Genomic DNA, 14977 nt, shown 5'->3' with positions numbered 1-14977 from the left:
TGAATTATTAAAGGGAGGATCCACTTTTGTTTTCAGTACATGGTCATGGAGCTTGGTGGGGGAGGTCAGTGCTCCCAGCAGTCCATGGCTGGCAGGAAAGATTATATGGCCACTTTTAATGAGAAAAGGCAGATACAACAAGAACAAAAGATAACAACAGCAGAGCTACAGGTAACCTGGGCTTTGCTGTCAGAAACAGTAGCCAAGAGGAATGAAAAGCAGGCAGCTTCAAGGTGGGTGAGGAAGATGCTGGAGGGCTTCCAGTGGTGATCTTGGTATTGTGAGGCCAGGTAAGGAGAGTTGTATTTAAGTAGCAAATGTTGGAATCCACAAGAAAATGTCAGAATGTACACTTTCCATATACATGTAAAGGAAATACAAACCCATGGGTCTGGAAGTGGGTCTTTCAATAATTTGTCTTTTCTGAAACGTTTCCAAACCATTCATTTTCCATAGGAGTTGATTTCTAGTGGGTTCTAATTCTACAAGAAGTAGTAGTGGTCATGTGGGGAACAGGAAGAGGGAAGAAAAGAAAGAACCACTTCACAGTGCAAAGAAGAAAAATTGTCTTGAATTTTCACACTGAAACAAAGACCAGTAATTCTCTGTTCCAAGGGAATTGTTACACACTAGGCCCACTCTCTCGACTGGAAATAGGAAGAAGAGCTCAGCTTTGCCAGAGTTCACAAAGCAGTTTCCTTTGTTCTGGTGGCAAGGCATCTGTAATCCCCAGGCCACCTGGAGCTGGCTCTGAACCACAAACTGAAGCCAGCTCCGAACCAAATAGAAAAGCAGAGGGAGAACCAAGGGAGTTTTACAGGTCTAAAAACAAAAGCAAGCAAGACTGTGTTTGGCTTGATTTCGAAGCAAGGACAAAAGGGAAAAAGGGAGGATATAAAGAAATGGATAAGGACATTCAAAATTGAAGTTTCAGCCTCTAAATTATTTTTCATCTAGTTTTGGATTCGAGACAATTAATCAGCCCCAAGGCTGAATTAAAATTAAAGTAAATATTCACAACTTTTGAAAAAAAACCCCTTTTTTTTCATTTGTGTTTCTGCTAAGTGAGGGTAGTTTGTTAAAAGAGTAAAGTAGAAATTTTTTTCTATAATATGATCACAATCACCCCCAGCCATCCCTATTTATTTTCTTATAAAGAGCAAAGACGGCAGAAATGTGGTTGTATATTTTATATCTACTAGATTTAAAAACCCCACCTAATTTTGAACTTCATATTTATAGAAAAAGATTCACACTAGTTTTTTTCCCCTTACAGATTCATTTTTCATTATATTGGCTTTTTTATTATATTGTAAGACTCCAGTGATAGATCCAAAAGCTGGGAAGTGTATTTATCAAAGCAGCGCTCAGGGAACAGCACACCTCAGGCTTAGATGTCCCTGAACACTCTGGCTGTTTTAATGACATTTTTATTGGCTCACTGACTGCAGGACTGAATAGATCAACCTCTACATTCATCTTAGCTCATTTTGAGTTAGAGCAACAACAGCAATGTCTCGGTTCGAAGGACAGATGTCTGCCAAAGAAGGCAAGAACCTCCCCTGAAATAGAAAATGAGACCTACTTCCCTCCAAATTACTATAACTTTGAAATTACGGGGCTTTCAGGCGAAGATACAGGATAACGTAAATTTAAAACACTGCAAAGAGCGGAGCACAAACCCAGCCCAGCCTCCCTCGGTGCAGTTCCGGGCATGGCCAGCAGGGGCGCTGCTGGCTCCTGGCCGGGCAGGGGGCGCTGCTTCCCCCGGGCCTGCAGGGGGCGCTGTGGCCGAGCTCGGCCGCGTCTCCCTCATGCGCTAATGGCGGGCGGGCCAGATGGTGACCCTGGTGCAGCCCGAACCTTGGAGTGGAGCTGGGGCAACAGAGATGGGCACAATCCAGGGTGGCAAACAAACTGCAGCAGAAACTCCTCAGCTGCAGCCACGGGGTGTCCTGCTGGGCAAGGGATGCTGAGTTTAAAGTGTAAAAAAAAAAAGCCCAAGGAGGCAGTGTAGAAAACACCAGGGCTGGGCAGCTGCAGCCGGGTTTCTGTGAGCAGGTGCCGCACACAGCTGGGAGACGCGGCCTCCGGGAAGGCGGAGAAGGTCGGGGTTCCGGGATTTTCCCCTGAAGAACCTGAGGGGACGGTGAGAGTCCTTTCCAGTGTGATCAGATTTTAATAAGGTCCCAGTTCAGTGGCTCCTCTTAGGAGCAAAGGCTCACCTGCAGCAGGAGAAGCAGTTCAGGGCTGGATTCCACACAGCAGAGAATTCTCCCCACAGTGGCAGTAACCTGACCATTCCCCTCCGATCTGAGAGTGAGATCAGGCAAAGTCCAGCCCCTCACCCCCAGCTAAAATCTCATGGCATGTCTGCCCTTCCAAGGAGAAAACGTCCCAGGTAAGAGAGTAACCAGCAGAACCCTTTCCCCCAACTTGACCACTTCTTTTGTCTCTCAAGTACCATTTGTTATCGTCTCTTAGGTAACAAATGGGACAAAATTCCCATTTTTTTCATTCCCAAATGAAAGAAGGAAAGAATGAGAAAAATCCTAACCTCCAACAAGCAGTAACTACACCACCAACCATCTTTATGCATCTGAAGCATTAATGCACAACCAGACTGGTTGTTCTATAAATGTGCTGGTTTATCAGCTCTTAGACTTAATTGAGCATTTGACTGTTTTCCTCTCACTTCATAGGAGTTTAATAAATTTATTCCTGTCCAAATTTTACAGTTCACACAATGGTTACCAAGGTCATGGTTTGATGATCTGCTTAAAGAAAAATAAGTTGTTTATCATCATTGTTCTTTTTCAGATCACACAAATGTATCATCTCAAAAAACAACTTACTCTTCCAAGGTTTCACTCAAGTGTTAACTTATTTCTCAGTGACTCCCACTCACTCCTACATATTTGGGGTCATTGTCTGGAAAAGATCAAATTCCCACACATGGTGTAAGTGACAGCCAGAGGTTACAAATCACAGACCCCTGATTTTTTTTTTATTTTTAATTCTTATTAACTTATCAAGTGAGAGGGCAACAGACTGACAGTGTTGTAGCTGCTCCCTGAGCCAAAGGCCAAGAGGTGCAGTGATTCTGTAGCTTGTGTGGGGTACCTAGCCTTGGTCCTGCTCCAAGCACTCCTGTCCTATATTTTGCTTTCTTGTTGCTGTTATCTAATACCAACTCCTATGCCTGAAAGGGAGAAATCCTAATTCCATGTTACCATTCCTTTAGCATCTGACATGTTTTCAGGATACCCTGGTAAAAGAAAATTACACCATAGAAAGCATGAGCTCAGAAATTAAGTGCTAAACCAGCACAATGTTACAAATCTTTAGAGAACTTTTGTACTTCTAGATCCTGGGACAAAAAATGAAAGATGTTTGGATATGGCAGTTGGATAGAGCATATCACAGTTGGGTCTCTCTCACCAAAGCTTAGTTCCAAGTTTAAATTTAAATTTGGATATCATCTTAAGAGGGAAATGTGACATAAAAATGTCAGGACGTGTCCCCACTACAGTCAGCAATACAGTCAGTAACAGCAAGGCCATGATTTGAAAATTTGTGGCTATGATTTGAAAACTCATGGGTAATCTCTAAGTATTGTGTTTCTTAAGTGTGTCTTAAGAAAGAAGAAGAATAAATGACAACCATCTGATTCATACATGGTGAGGGTCAGGAGGAGCTATTTCTTTTTTAGGTGCCTTCACACACACATGCCCTGGTCCCAATGACCTCTGCATTTTGACAGATGCAAATGAAAAGCAAATCACCAGTCAGTTATTCCAACAGGGACTACCCAGACACAAAGAGAAAATCTCCCAACATTGAAGCTGAATCACACAGGCCCAGAGTGTTCCTTGGGTTTGAGGTTTTTTTACACCTGTCATTTATTGTAGTCATTAAATGTCAGAATTGAATATATGAAAATACAATACAGAACACAGAAGAATTGCAGAAGCCAAAAGAACACCAAGTTATTGCAGCATATCACACCTCAGTTCATGAACTAGGTGGTCTCTGTCAGGTTTAGACACTCTGTTCCAGCAAAAGAAGTCCTGTAATTGGCTGGGTTTGCTCTGGGGGAAGATTCCTTCTTTGTCCTTAAGAATTACAAGGCAGCAAATTGCTTTAAAGTTTGCTACTACAAATGACTAAGCCTTTTTCATTTATTTCCTAATACTTTTCTATTAGAACTTGGATATTAATGTTAAATCACATTGTCTTACTGAAAAGCCCCATTACAAACGACATAAATCTGAGGCACAGGAACAATTGCTCCCAGGACAGTATTAAGAAATTCCCTTCCAACAATTTTGCAATTGCCATACCCTGTTTCTGAGATGACTGAACGCTTTCTCCTTTATTTCTTCCAAAACACAAACTGTGTGGATTAGCATATCTACTCCTTTTTTTTTTTTTTTTTTTTTTAATTAGGCACCTAGCACACAAAACAAAAGCTGCATTCAAGACACCCATCAGACTTGTCTGCATTGCTAAACCTCAATGATTTTATTGCCTGGAGGAATAAAACCTGTGCAGCACAGCCTTCGTTCTGCACATAAGTCCTATTTTGCAGATGCAATGTTGAAAGGCAGGTCCTGCTCTGTTTGTACACGGGCAATTGAGCAGGAAAACCAGTGGATCAGTTATTGTCTCACAGGGTATACAAGGAATGAAAGAATCATGAAATGAATGTCCTTACAATGTGAACTGTTTGAGTCCTACAGCTGAGTCCTCCTGGCTGTGCCTTCCCTTAAAGTGGTGGCCAGAAAATAAGAAATTTTCCTCCAGTATCACTTACCAAATATCAGTTTAACTCCCTGTGGTTCTGTCATCTTGTACTTTGGGCATGATGGATTTCCCCAGGAAACCTTCCATTTGTCTGTCCACTCACGGGACACAGACAACATTTCCTACTTATGTGCTGTAGTTACAGCTGGCTTCATGGGGATTCCAACAGGAATGATACCTGGGTGAGCACATTGTCACTGTTATTTGGAGAACAGAAAGGAAATAAAAACTCCCTGACATGTTGGAGAAGAGATGGCTGGGGAGGGCTGAAACATCTCAGAAGCAGCTCTCCTGCAGGCAAAATCTGACTGCATGAGGAACCAGTCTTCCACTCTGCATCCTTTCTCTGCTCTAGGCAAGGTTTGAACCCCACCAGGGAAGGCACTTCAGGAGCAACCAGTGAGCTGAAACATTACTGAGGCATTGCAGCACAGGGAGCTTTGTTATGACAACCTGTAGAGGCTACAAAGTCAGGTCAGTCATTTTAAAAGAATCTAAACCTGGGACTTCACTATTAGGAAAACTGAGGGATTCACAATGTTCTCATTCTTGTCCATGCCACTCCAACAGGAAAGCCACTGGATGCCCTCCAACCACAAAGCAACATGGATATTTCCTCTTGAAGCCCTGACTGTTCTTGCAGCTTCTCATCGACAGTAAACATTGTTTTTCAGAGCAACAGAGGATGAATAATTTCTCTTTTAAAGCTTTAGAGGAGGAGGGTGAGGGAGCAGAAATACACATATCACCAGGGAAGAGAAACAAATCTTTGTTTTTCTGCAAAGAATAGATAGAACGGATTTCTCTCAATAAAGACAATGTCATCAAAATGATTTGTAGGAGCACCATTACTTTTTACACAATTTTAGAAACAAATGTAGAAGCATTCTGATTCCACTTTCCCCTGCATTTTGATAATGCCAAAACATTATATCTCAGTGATAGAATCTCAAAAAAATTTATTTTATCATGAATCATACTGACTTTATAATGTATCTGCTGTAGCACTGAATTCAAGTATTGAATACTATATCTCGCAGGGATTTTGTTTATACAGAATCAGTCAATTTTATTGTGGGAAATGTCACCCACTTTTAATGTGTGACATTTAATGTTAGTGCCATAGGCTGGAAAGCCTGTGCCATGCTGAATCCACCTGCTCCAAATGTGAGATGTTGCTGCTTCTACAGACACACCTGGGATTGTACAGGAAAGCTGATCATACACCAACATGCAAAGCTGAGAGGTAACTATGAGATATATAATCCATCAGCTAATTAGATGTGCTCCTCTTGGTTATCCAATAATTAAAGACACCAGCCCACAAGAAAATATCATCTTTAAAACTTTCCAGAGTAAATCTATGAGGGAAAAAAGCACTTGCCAGTAACAGCTATGGAAGACAATATTCTATAGCTAAATTGGAATTACAACACTGCATCCAACAGGGCTTGAGATACAAAATCACCTTTTTCATGAGCAGTTGGATGCTGAGCAAAGCCAAACATTCTGTATTGCCATCAACAAAATGAAGAACTGCATTAAAACACATATTGTAAGAACCACAGGAGATGGCTGCAGAGAAAGCAACCTTACACATGTTCACCTTATGACTTAGTTCAACATTTCTGTTTGGATCCAAAACCACACTTTTTTCATACTGCTCAGAAGCCAGACTTTCAGCACGAAGAGAAGGTGTGCAGCTTTTCCTGGGCTGATGGGTGCATTCTGCACTCCAGACAGGCACTTACAACAAGCCCCTAAGCCCTGCCTAACATCCTCTGAAGTGAGAGCACACAGGCTGAGCTGCAGATTTTACTGCCAGGCCATCTAAATCTGATTTTGATTTGCTGGTCATGCGCTACACAGATATTCAGAAGCCAGAAGGCTTAAAATCTACTATTGCTCTATCTTATTACTGCTCAAAAAGTGGTATCTCAATAGCTCACCAATGGCTCAGCAAAGGCTCAATTCCTCTGTGCATGTCCATAGCAATGCTGCTCTCCATTAAGAACTGTGCATGCAGGGATACAGCAAGGGAAAAAGGACACACAGATTTTCTAACTTGATTTGTCAGCAGTTCTCTGGCATCAAATGCTGGTATTAGAGACCTGCAAGCTTATTCCCCCATAGGCATTCAAGACCCTCACTCCCTAGTTATTCTGCATCCTATACAAAAATCAAGGCTTAGCTTCATTAGTCAGTTTGATGACCACAAATTTTCACCTCCTGCTCCCCTGCACCCTCTTGAGGCTCAGATTTTCTACCCTTCTTATTCTCATTATGGGAATCAAGATTATTTCACCAACAGTTAATTAACAGCAAATATGTACTTATGTTTTTTACCCTTACTGGTTTTATTCTTTAAATCCTGACTACAGTTGGGTTTGGAGCTGAGCCTAGTTAGAAGAAGGTTTCCATGAGCAGTCCCTGGACGAGGGCAAATTTAGGCTAAATTTTGCTGAGGTTTCCTCCTCAGCTCATCTTCTTTTCTTTCACCAGGTGAAGATGATCTAAGTTGGCCCAGTTCTTGTTCTGTCTTTAAAAACCAGGCTTTTTACACAGAAAAACAGATGTATTTGTTCAGAGAGCAAAAGCAGACCATGATCTGGCAAAAGACTGTCCTACATATTCAGAACTTTAGGGCCACCCTATGCATTTAGGTTGAGTGTAATTTCCATGTTTTGAGGAGATGCTTCATGATTTTGAAGCTCATCTCTGAATTCTTCAGTGAAGAATCTGCAATCCAGAGTGCTGATGTGAGAATCCCAGAACATCAAACCTCCATAACAGAAATGTCAACAGCTTTATCTGAAAGTAGCACTGGGGGGTGCTGGAAGATGAATGGCATATCCAGGATATGTACTGGAAGGAGACCTCCAGAACACAGCATTTCCACACTGGCCTGTAAAGTCATGATACAAACATCACAGCATTTACCTGGGAACTGCAATGAAATACACAGCTATCTATTTCTTAGGATGCCTTTTGGATGTAGCCCCATTATCCCTGATTTGACACAGAAAAGAATCCAAGAACAAAGAAGACCCTTGGAATTCACATGGCTTAACTAACACAGCTGGACTCTGCACTCTTAAAAGTCCTTGCGGAATCTGGACCTTTTCATATGCTTAACAGTGGAGAAAAATTTAACACTTCAGCTTGCATCTGAGTATGAGCTCAATGCCAAAATGCACTGTGAGAAGGGAGAAGTAGGTTTTAATGCACCAATAAGTTCCTCCTATTATACATACACCCCCATACCTGTCTATGGAATAATGTTTAATTGGTTAATAATGGAGAGGCAACATTTAAATTATGATATCAAAACTCTTCAATCCAGAGAAGCAACCTCATTTATAATGGCTGATCTAATACTCCTTAATTTTATGCAGTATTACAGGTTTTTTACAAAATAGTCATTATGACTATTAAAATGACAGTTCTGAATGAGAAAGGTAAAAATTAAATGTGTCAGTGGATTCTATCTTCAAATCACTGTCACAGCAGCCTATCCTTCACCTTCTCATACCTGCCCTTTTCAAGCAGGTTCTGAAAAATTCCTTCACACTGCTTCACTGATAGTCATGCCTTGATCCTATGAGCACATGTGAGAAACCAGAAAACTCAGCTTCCTGAAAAAGAGTTTTGCCTTTGTTTTTTTTTTTTAAGAAACAAGAAGAAACATTTCAACGAATAAGAAATAAGAAATTCAGTGAAAAGTTCAGTTGACATTTTTCCCATACAGCTTTCTTATCTGTCATCTTGTGTTGACTGGGAAAAATGTAACAATTTGGGAGAGTGTAAATTAAAGATCTCACTATTGCCTTCCCAGATCAAGACTGAGTCCATCATTTCAGCCCAGGAACTTCTGGGACCAGGACCCCTCATCCCACTTGGCCCTAGCACCACATCTAAGCATCTCGCTCCCTTGCACCCTTCTGCAAAGACAAGCACAAATAACAGAACACTTCCAAGGTTGGAAGTGGTGACTTGAAGTGGTGGAAATGGCCACTGGGACATGCAAATGTGGGATTTCATGCTTTGGACAGCACAGAGAGATGTACCAGAGCTTCACATGTCCGTGGTGAGTGGCTACAAAGATATCAATTTAAAATTGAATTGCTTCTGATTTTCTCTTAAAGAACCTCAATAAAAAATTCTCTGTTGAGAAAAAGTTTTAAATTTATCTTGAATGAAGAGCAGTTTCCTCCTCAGTTTTTTTTCTTTCAGCTACCAAACCAAAAAGCTCAGCTATGCATGTAACCCTAAAGCTAGTGTTGCACACTGATGGAGACAGTCACCTCTTCATTTCCACTGCATCAAGTTCTATCAACCAGTCTCTGCTAATTCAGTCTACAAAAGATGGCATTTGTAACAGAGATTGTTAATGCTTCTAGAAAATAAAATCATATTCTAAAATTACTGCTCTCATTTGTGACCTCTTAACTCTCATAAAGCAGGTGAATCTGGTTAATGACTAAAACACAAACATCTGCTTATCCCTCTCAAAAAAAAATGGATTAATAAAGCTGAAATTACACAGTTAATGGTGTGGATAGTCTCCCACAGAAATGTGATCACATTTCAGAACATTACATCTAGCTCAATTTTAATGAAATTAAAATCAATTACTATTGCTACATCCTCTGCTATTTTAAGCCTCCTATGGTTTCATAAACAATAACAGCAAGGATACATTGCCATGCTTTTGGAAGAAAAATATAATTCAGTAAAGGAAGAAATTGAGTCTTTTATCTGTAACCACTACACATATTATTCTGCACTCTGACATAAATCTGAAAAAGGCAAAAATATCTGTAATTATGTAAAAAAGTTCTAGTCAAAGCAAGGAAACTGCATAACTGACAAGGAAGATCTTGTTGCTGTGTAATGCCTTCCAATAAGCATGTCATATAGTTTTTAGCTGAAAATTAGAAGAAGCCATGAATTATTCAAGAACTTGCCCATTTGTTACCAAAATTACTTTGTCATGTAAATGAGCAGAGTTTTGAAATTTCCCAGAAAAAAAGTATGCCCCAGAATTTGATCCAAGATCAATTCTTTATTTTTCACAAAGGATTTGCATGAGAATGTTTCAGAGTATTAAACTAGCAACTTGATTATCACAACAATGACTTCTTACGAAAAAAAGCACAGCTCCCTTAAAACATACAAATCACCATCTTCCCGTAACATTTCGAAACCAGGGCCTGCACATCACACCCCACCTCTGACAGAGGAGCTGATAACACTCCAACTCCAAAGGCTGCAACTCAATCCAACTGCTGCATTAGGTAGATACATCCAATATTTAAACTGGACATTGGTGCCCAGTACAACCACCACAATCCAGGGCACAGTCTTTGATTTAAGCAGCATTCCTCAGGATCACAATGGTCTGAGGCAGCTGAGGCAGCAAGACTCAGCAGAGATGGACAGAGAGTAAATTCTGGGTTCTGAACAATGCTGTTATTTGCTGCAATACTTGTTACTTAATTCATGAAACGTGTCTAATTTCAGTACGGAACAGCACACAAGGATGAAGTAAACTTATTATCTGAACCTGAATAGGTTAAAACCAAATCATACAAAGTATCTGTAAACTCCTTTTCATTCAAAACTGGATAATTTAAGGAATATTTATTCATTCATTCTTTAAAAGTCCTCCTTTTTTTTTAATCTTCTCATTTTAGGCATAGTGATGACACCAACATCTACACGATGGAAATCACGAGCTCTAGCACATGTTTAATTTAAGCCTCATCCAACAGTTTCAAGACACTTCTGAGAAAGGCATTTTGGTGTCTTACCAAATGAGGTCTGCTTAAATTGATGATAAATCATAATTGTATATTAAAATAAACATTTCTTCAAAACCAGACAGAACTGTAACTCCCCATGGTCTGATCCCATCAGAATAATTCAAACTGTAACTCTGTAATAACTCAGAGGATTTGAAACAGAACAGTACTTACATAAAATACTTCATGATTTAAGAAGTATCAGGTTCTGAAGGTTTACAGAACATTGGGAATTTGCAAATGTTGTACTAAAAAAAAAGAAGTAATTAAGTGAAAGCACATTAATTATAGCTACTTGACTAGGTAACTATAATTACTTGGGAAACTAATTTTGAGACAAAGCATTATGTGACATATATAATTATGAGAATAAAAAATTAATATGCATTAAGTGGATGTATATCTAAATTCTAATGGCTAAAATTAATTTTTTAACCAAGATCTAATACTCCATACATTATTAACCAATAATCCCCACATTCTTATTTAGACTTTAATACTCACCTCAGAACACATGTGTAGAAACCACTGTCTTGCAGCTCAACCGAGTGAAACCATATGGAATCTTCATCCTTGCTCATTCTAACTTCAGAAAATATAATGGGTTCTTCTAAATCTCCTTTGTTTTTGTACCACATAAGCCTAAGACCTGTGCTTTGGGCCATGCTATAATTAGTTCTGATATAGCTGTAGAAAAGGGCACATTTCACTCGGACTGGTTCACCTGCCAAAGCCATGTATGTCTTGAGATCCACTGACCAGTCAATGCAACCATCAACTGAAAGCAAAACAATAATAAAGAAATATTAGACACAGATACATTTTCCAATATAGTGAAAGGCAGCTTGAGAAATGCAATACAATGCATTAAAAGAAATGGCTTTTGGCATGTGCTGAATTGTTTCAGGGTAATATGAAAAACCTAAAGCAGTTATTGGCAACTGAGGGGTTTCAAACACCTTTTTAAATTACATGTAACTTGGAGACAGTAAATAGAGCACACTGAGCTTGCTCAGTTCCACTTCATTAGAATAGCATTACTTTCATCCCCAAAACACTAATTCTTTATTAAATAAGGCAAATGTTTTGCACCTTAACTACTTGCTTCTGTAAACCAGTTTTGAATTCTCCAATTCCTTGTGGAAAGAAAATGTACATTGGCATCTGATGCCAGTCTTATCCCTTAAAACTTTTCCATCCACCTCTGTTAGTTACGTTATGCAAAAAATTCCCAAATAACAGATGTGACATTTATAATTTTTCTTTCAAGGCAGTTCCACATAGTTGGGTTTTTTACCTACAGCCTACTCAAACTGTAGAGGTCTGTATTATACACAACAGGATACAATTACAACATGCTGCCTATGCAATCAAACTTAATACAGGAGTCATTCAAATAAAAAAGGACTGCTTTTGATGTTCTGTTCAGCAAAAACTTTTGAAACAGTTTTCTTAATACTTCACTTTAAAATTAACATACATCAGACAGTTTAATAAAAGATCAGTCTCCCTACAATTTTTTTCTCCCATTGCTATTATCTTAGTACAATACAGCCCTAGCCCATGCACACATATCAACACATCACATATCAGAGACCTTTTAATTCAATCTTCTTCCTTGCTAGAAAAACTATCAGTGTGAAAATCAGCCAAGAATAAAACCAAAGAAAAATATTTCAAAGGCAGACCGTCCAAAGGCAATACCTAAAATTAATAGAATTCATTAAATATGTAGGGTTTAGAATTTATTGATCATATTAAACAACAAGTAAATGGAACAATTTTACCCTTACTGCAGCACTTCAAATTCAACCAAATAACTCTCAAGTTGCCTCTTCTGCATTTACAGTATCAATTCTCAAACTATAATTGTTGGTTATCCTCATACACTCTTCATTTCATACACATTGTCAATTGCATTCTTTCATCAAGTGATTTTTTATCTTACTTCCTAAACAAAGGTAATCAGCAAAAATTTCTGTACATGGAATATCAGGTCTGATCCTACTTTTAGTAACTTTTACAGCCTCTAAATTATGTTTACCAAGTTTTCATGTTTCTCTTTAATCATTCAGAAGTAACTGTGACAAACAGAAGGTTTTTATTTTCCCATCACAGTAAATCAGCTTTAAGTGTACTGTGATCACATACAGCACGTGTTAAACTTGTTGACACTGATCACTTTAATACTTTTCTGGTATATAAACTTCCACATAACATCTTGCTGCAAAACAAACTTGTGAAAACAAAAACTAACATAAGCTCAGGAGGTAAGGAAAGCCCATTACTCAAAACATTACTCCTGACAGTTTTGACAGGTGAAGGGATATCATGGAGCACCTTTCCCCCAGGGTGTTTCCTGTTCCTGCCCCTTACCCCACAGGCAGGTGCAAAAGCAGCAGCTGTTTGTGCCAGCTGACTTCTTCATCATAAAAGCCCCCAAATCAACCCTTCACCTGAACTTATGTACACACTGTTCCAGTTAACTTTAATTTTGATCTTCATTCTCATTTTGCTGACAACATCCTACTGATTTAAATTAAAATCCATTGCTTTTAATGGCTGCTGTTAATGACATCAGCTGAAAGACCAGCAGCAATTTACTGATGTTCCTCTTCCTCGCTGCTTCCACTGTGTCCTTCCACAAACAGTGCCACACACAATAGGACAAGTTTGAATAATCCTTATTTGAAAATCCTGTACTGAAGCATTTGTTCTCTGTGCATCTCCTGCAGGTTTATACCATCCTTCACCATGACCAATGTTGCATACTGTAACTTGAACATGCCCTTGCCAGGACCCCAAGAAACACTGCACTGACCTCTCTTTGTGCTGCTGCACAGACACAGGCTACCTGCAGCAGAGCTGGAGAAAGCGCCTGGTTCTCCCAGTCCTACAACCCCATCCAATCCACTTTTATATTCAATCCCTGGTTCTGACACCATGAATTATTTTATATAGGTGACAGGACTTTTACATGAGTGGGTATCATTATATTCCCCACGGAGCTTCCTCTGAAATCCTCTGTGCTTTTTTTAAATCCTGCTCTTTAGGCTGCTGTGATTTACAACTGAAGAACAGTGCAGAGCTCACAGCTGCCTTCTCTCAGCAAGGGATGTGCAGGGCAATGCTGAGCTCTCCAGATGGCTCATTCCTTGTTCTCCAGGACACATAGATATTCTCAAAGGCACCCTCTCTCTTGTGATGTAGCAAAGTCACAGAAGTCTAAGTAGAACCATAAGTTTGAATGAATACGGGTGTCCAGAACTGGAATTTAGATCCAAACTAATCCAGCTGATCTAATTAATTCTGTCACTCTTGTGTCAATCAAATCCTGTCACATCATCTAATGCTTTCAAATCTGTGCTGGTTCAACAAAGTTAAACCACACCAAAGAATAACTAACAATGAGACACACATGGAAAGGTTGTGGATCAAAGACCCTAGTGTCAGGTTTTCATTTATTTCACAAAGCACAGTCACAATTAGTAGGAGTTCTGTAGTTAGGAGCAGACCCAATATGTAAATCCAAATTTGGAAGCTGAAAATACCCTACTTTCAATGAAATTTCTCCTATATCCACACCAAACAACTTGTCAAACCACAGCTCAAATGAACACTAAGCAATCCTCCATTCAATCTTTGTCATTCCATCTGCTTCATCCTCCACTTTCATTATAAAATTTCTTTTCCCTTCTCGTGTGCATTTCTCTACTACTCTAATTTCAGAATTTGAGCTGCAGAAGTATAGGAAGCACAATGGAATAGATAAAAGGCATTTGAACAGTTATTTATCAGGGTGACCAGAGTGGCTAAAAACCCTCCCCAGCTGCCCCCAGGGGACAACACAATGGTGGGGCCAGTGCTCTGTTGGCCATTGCCAGCACTCCAGTGGAGCCGGCGGACACTGCGATCTGAGCCCAGTATAGCACCTGCATCCCAGGGAACAAAAGCAAGGAGAGGAAATTCACACTAGAGACTTTTTTCCCTATCAACAGTACCTGAAAGAAAGAACTTGAACAGCCCACAGGAAGCTGACCCCATCAGGGAGTGGGGTGGAGGGGGAAGGTGCAGGCAGGCTGCTGCCCATGGCCCTGTCTGCCCCAGCTGCTCCCCTGTGACAGCTCTCCCTGCAGCAGGCCAGGAGGGGGTAATTACAGAGAGAAGAGCACACAGGGTACAGAGCAACCAGTCATTACAGTGTTGATGACATCTGCAGAGGGGAGAAGTCTCACAGAATAAGCTAAGTCTTAATTATTGAAGAAAGACTAATCAAACAGGAGATGACTTTTTCCCCTTGCTCTTTTTTTCTTGTTAAATACACAGGTAAGAATGTTTCCTCTTCTGAAGCTGTAGAGGCTAAAATC

At 39.9% G+C, this 14977-nt stretch overlaps 1 protein-coding gene across 7 annotated transcripts in view; it reads right to left on the bottom strand.

Moving 5' to 3' along the window:
* Positions 1-14977, bottom strand: part of IL1RAPL2 (interleukin 1 receptor accessory protein like 2) — a 331298-nt gene that overhangs the window by 149256 nt on the left and 167065 nt on the right. For 6 of the 7 annotated variants that reach the window (XM_064712525.1, XM_064712527.1, XM_064712526.1 and 3 more), the window contains one exon: positions 11115-11388. The exons of the other annotated variant lie outside the window; for it this stretch is intronic. In XM_064712525.1, the coding sequence (XP_064568595.1) occupies positions 11115-11388 (274 nt within the window). The remainder of the gene's footprint in view (positions 1-11114; positions 11389-14977) is intronic. 7 annotated transcript variants of the gene reach the window in all.

This window comes from Zonotrichia leucophrys, chromosome 4A (assembly GCF_028769735.1).
Source record: "Zonotrichia leucophrys gambelii isolate GWCS_2022_RI chromosome 4A, RI_Zleu_2.0, whole genome shotgun sequence".
Classification (NCBI taxonomy): Eukaryota; Metazoa; Chordata; class Aves; order Passeriformes; family Passerellidae; genus Zonotrichia; species Zonotrichia leucophrys.
Note: the sequence above shows the minus strand (reverse complement) of the source record. Positions and strands in the feature narration are given on the sequence as shown.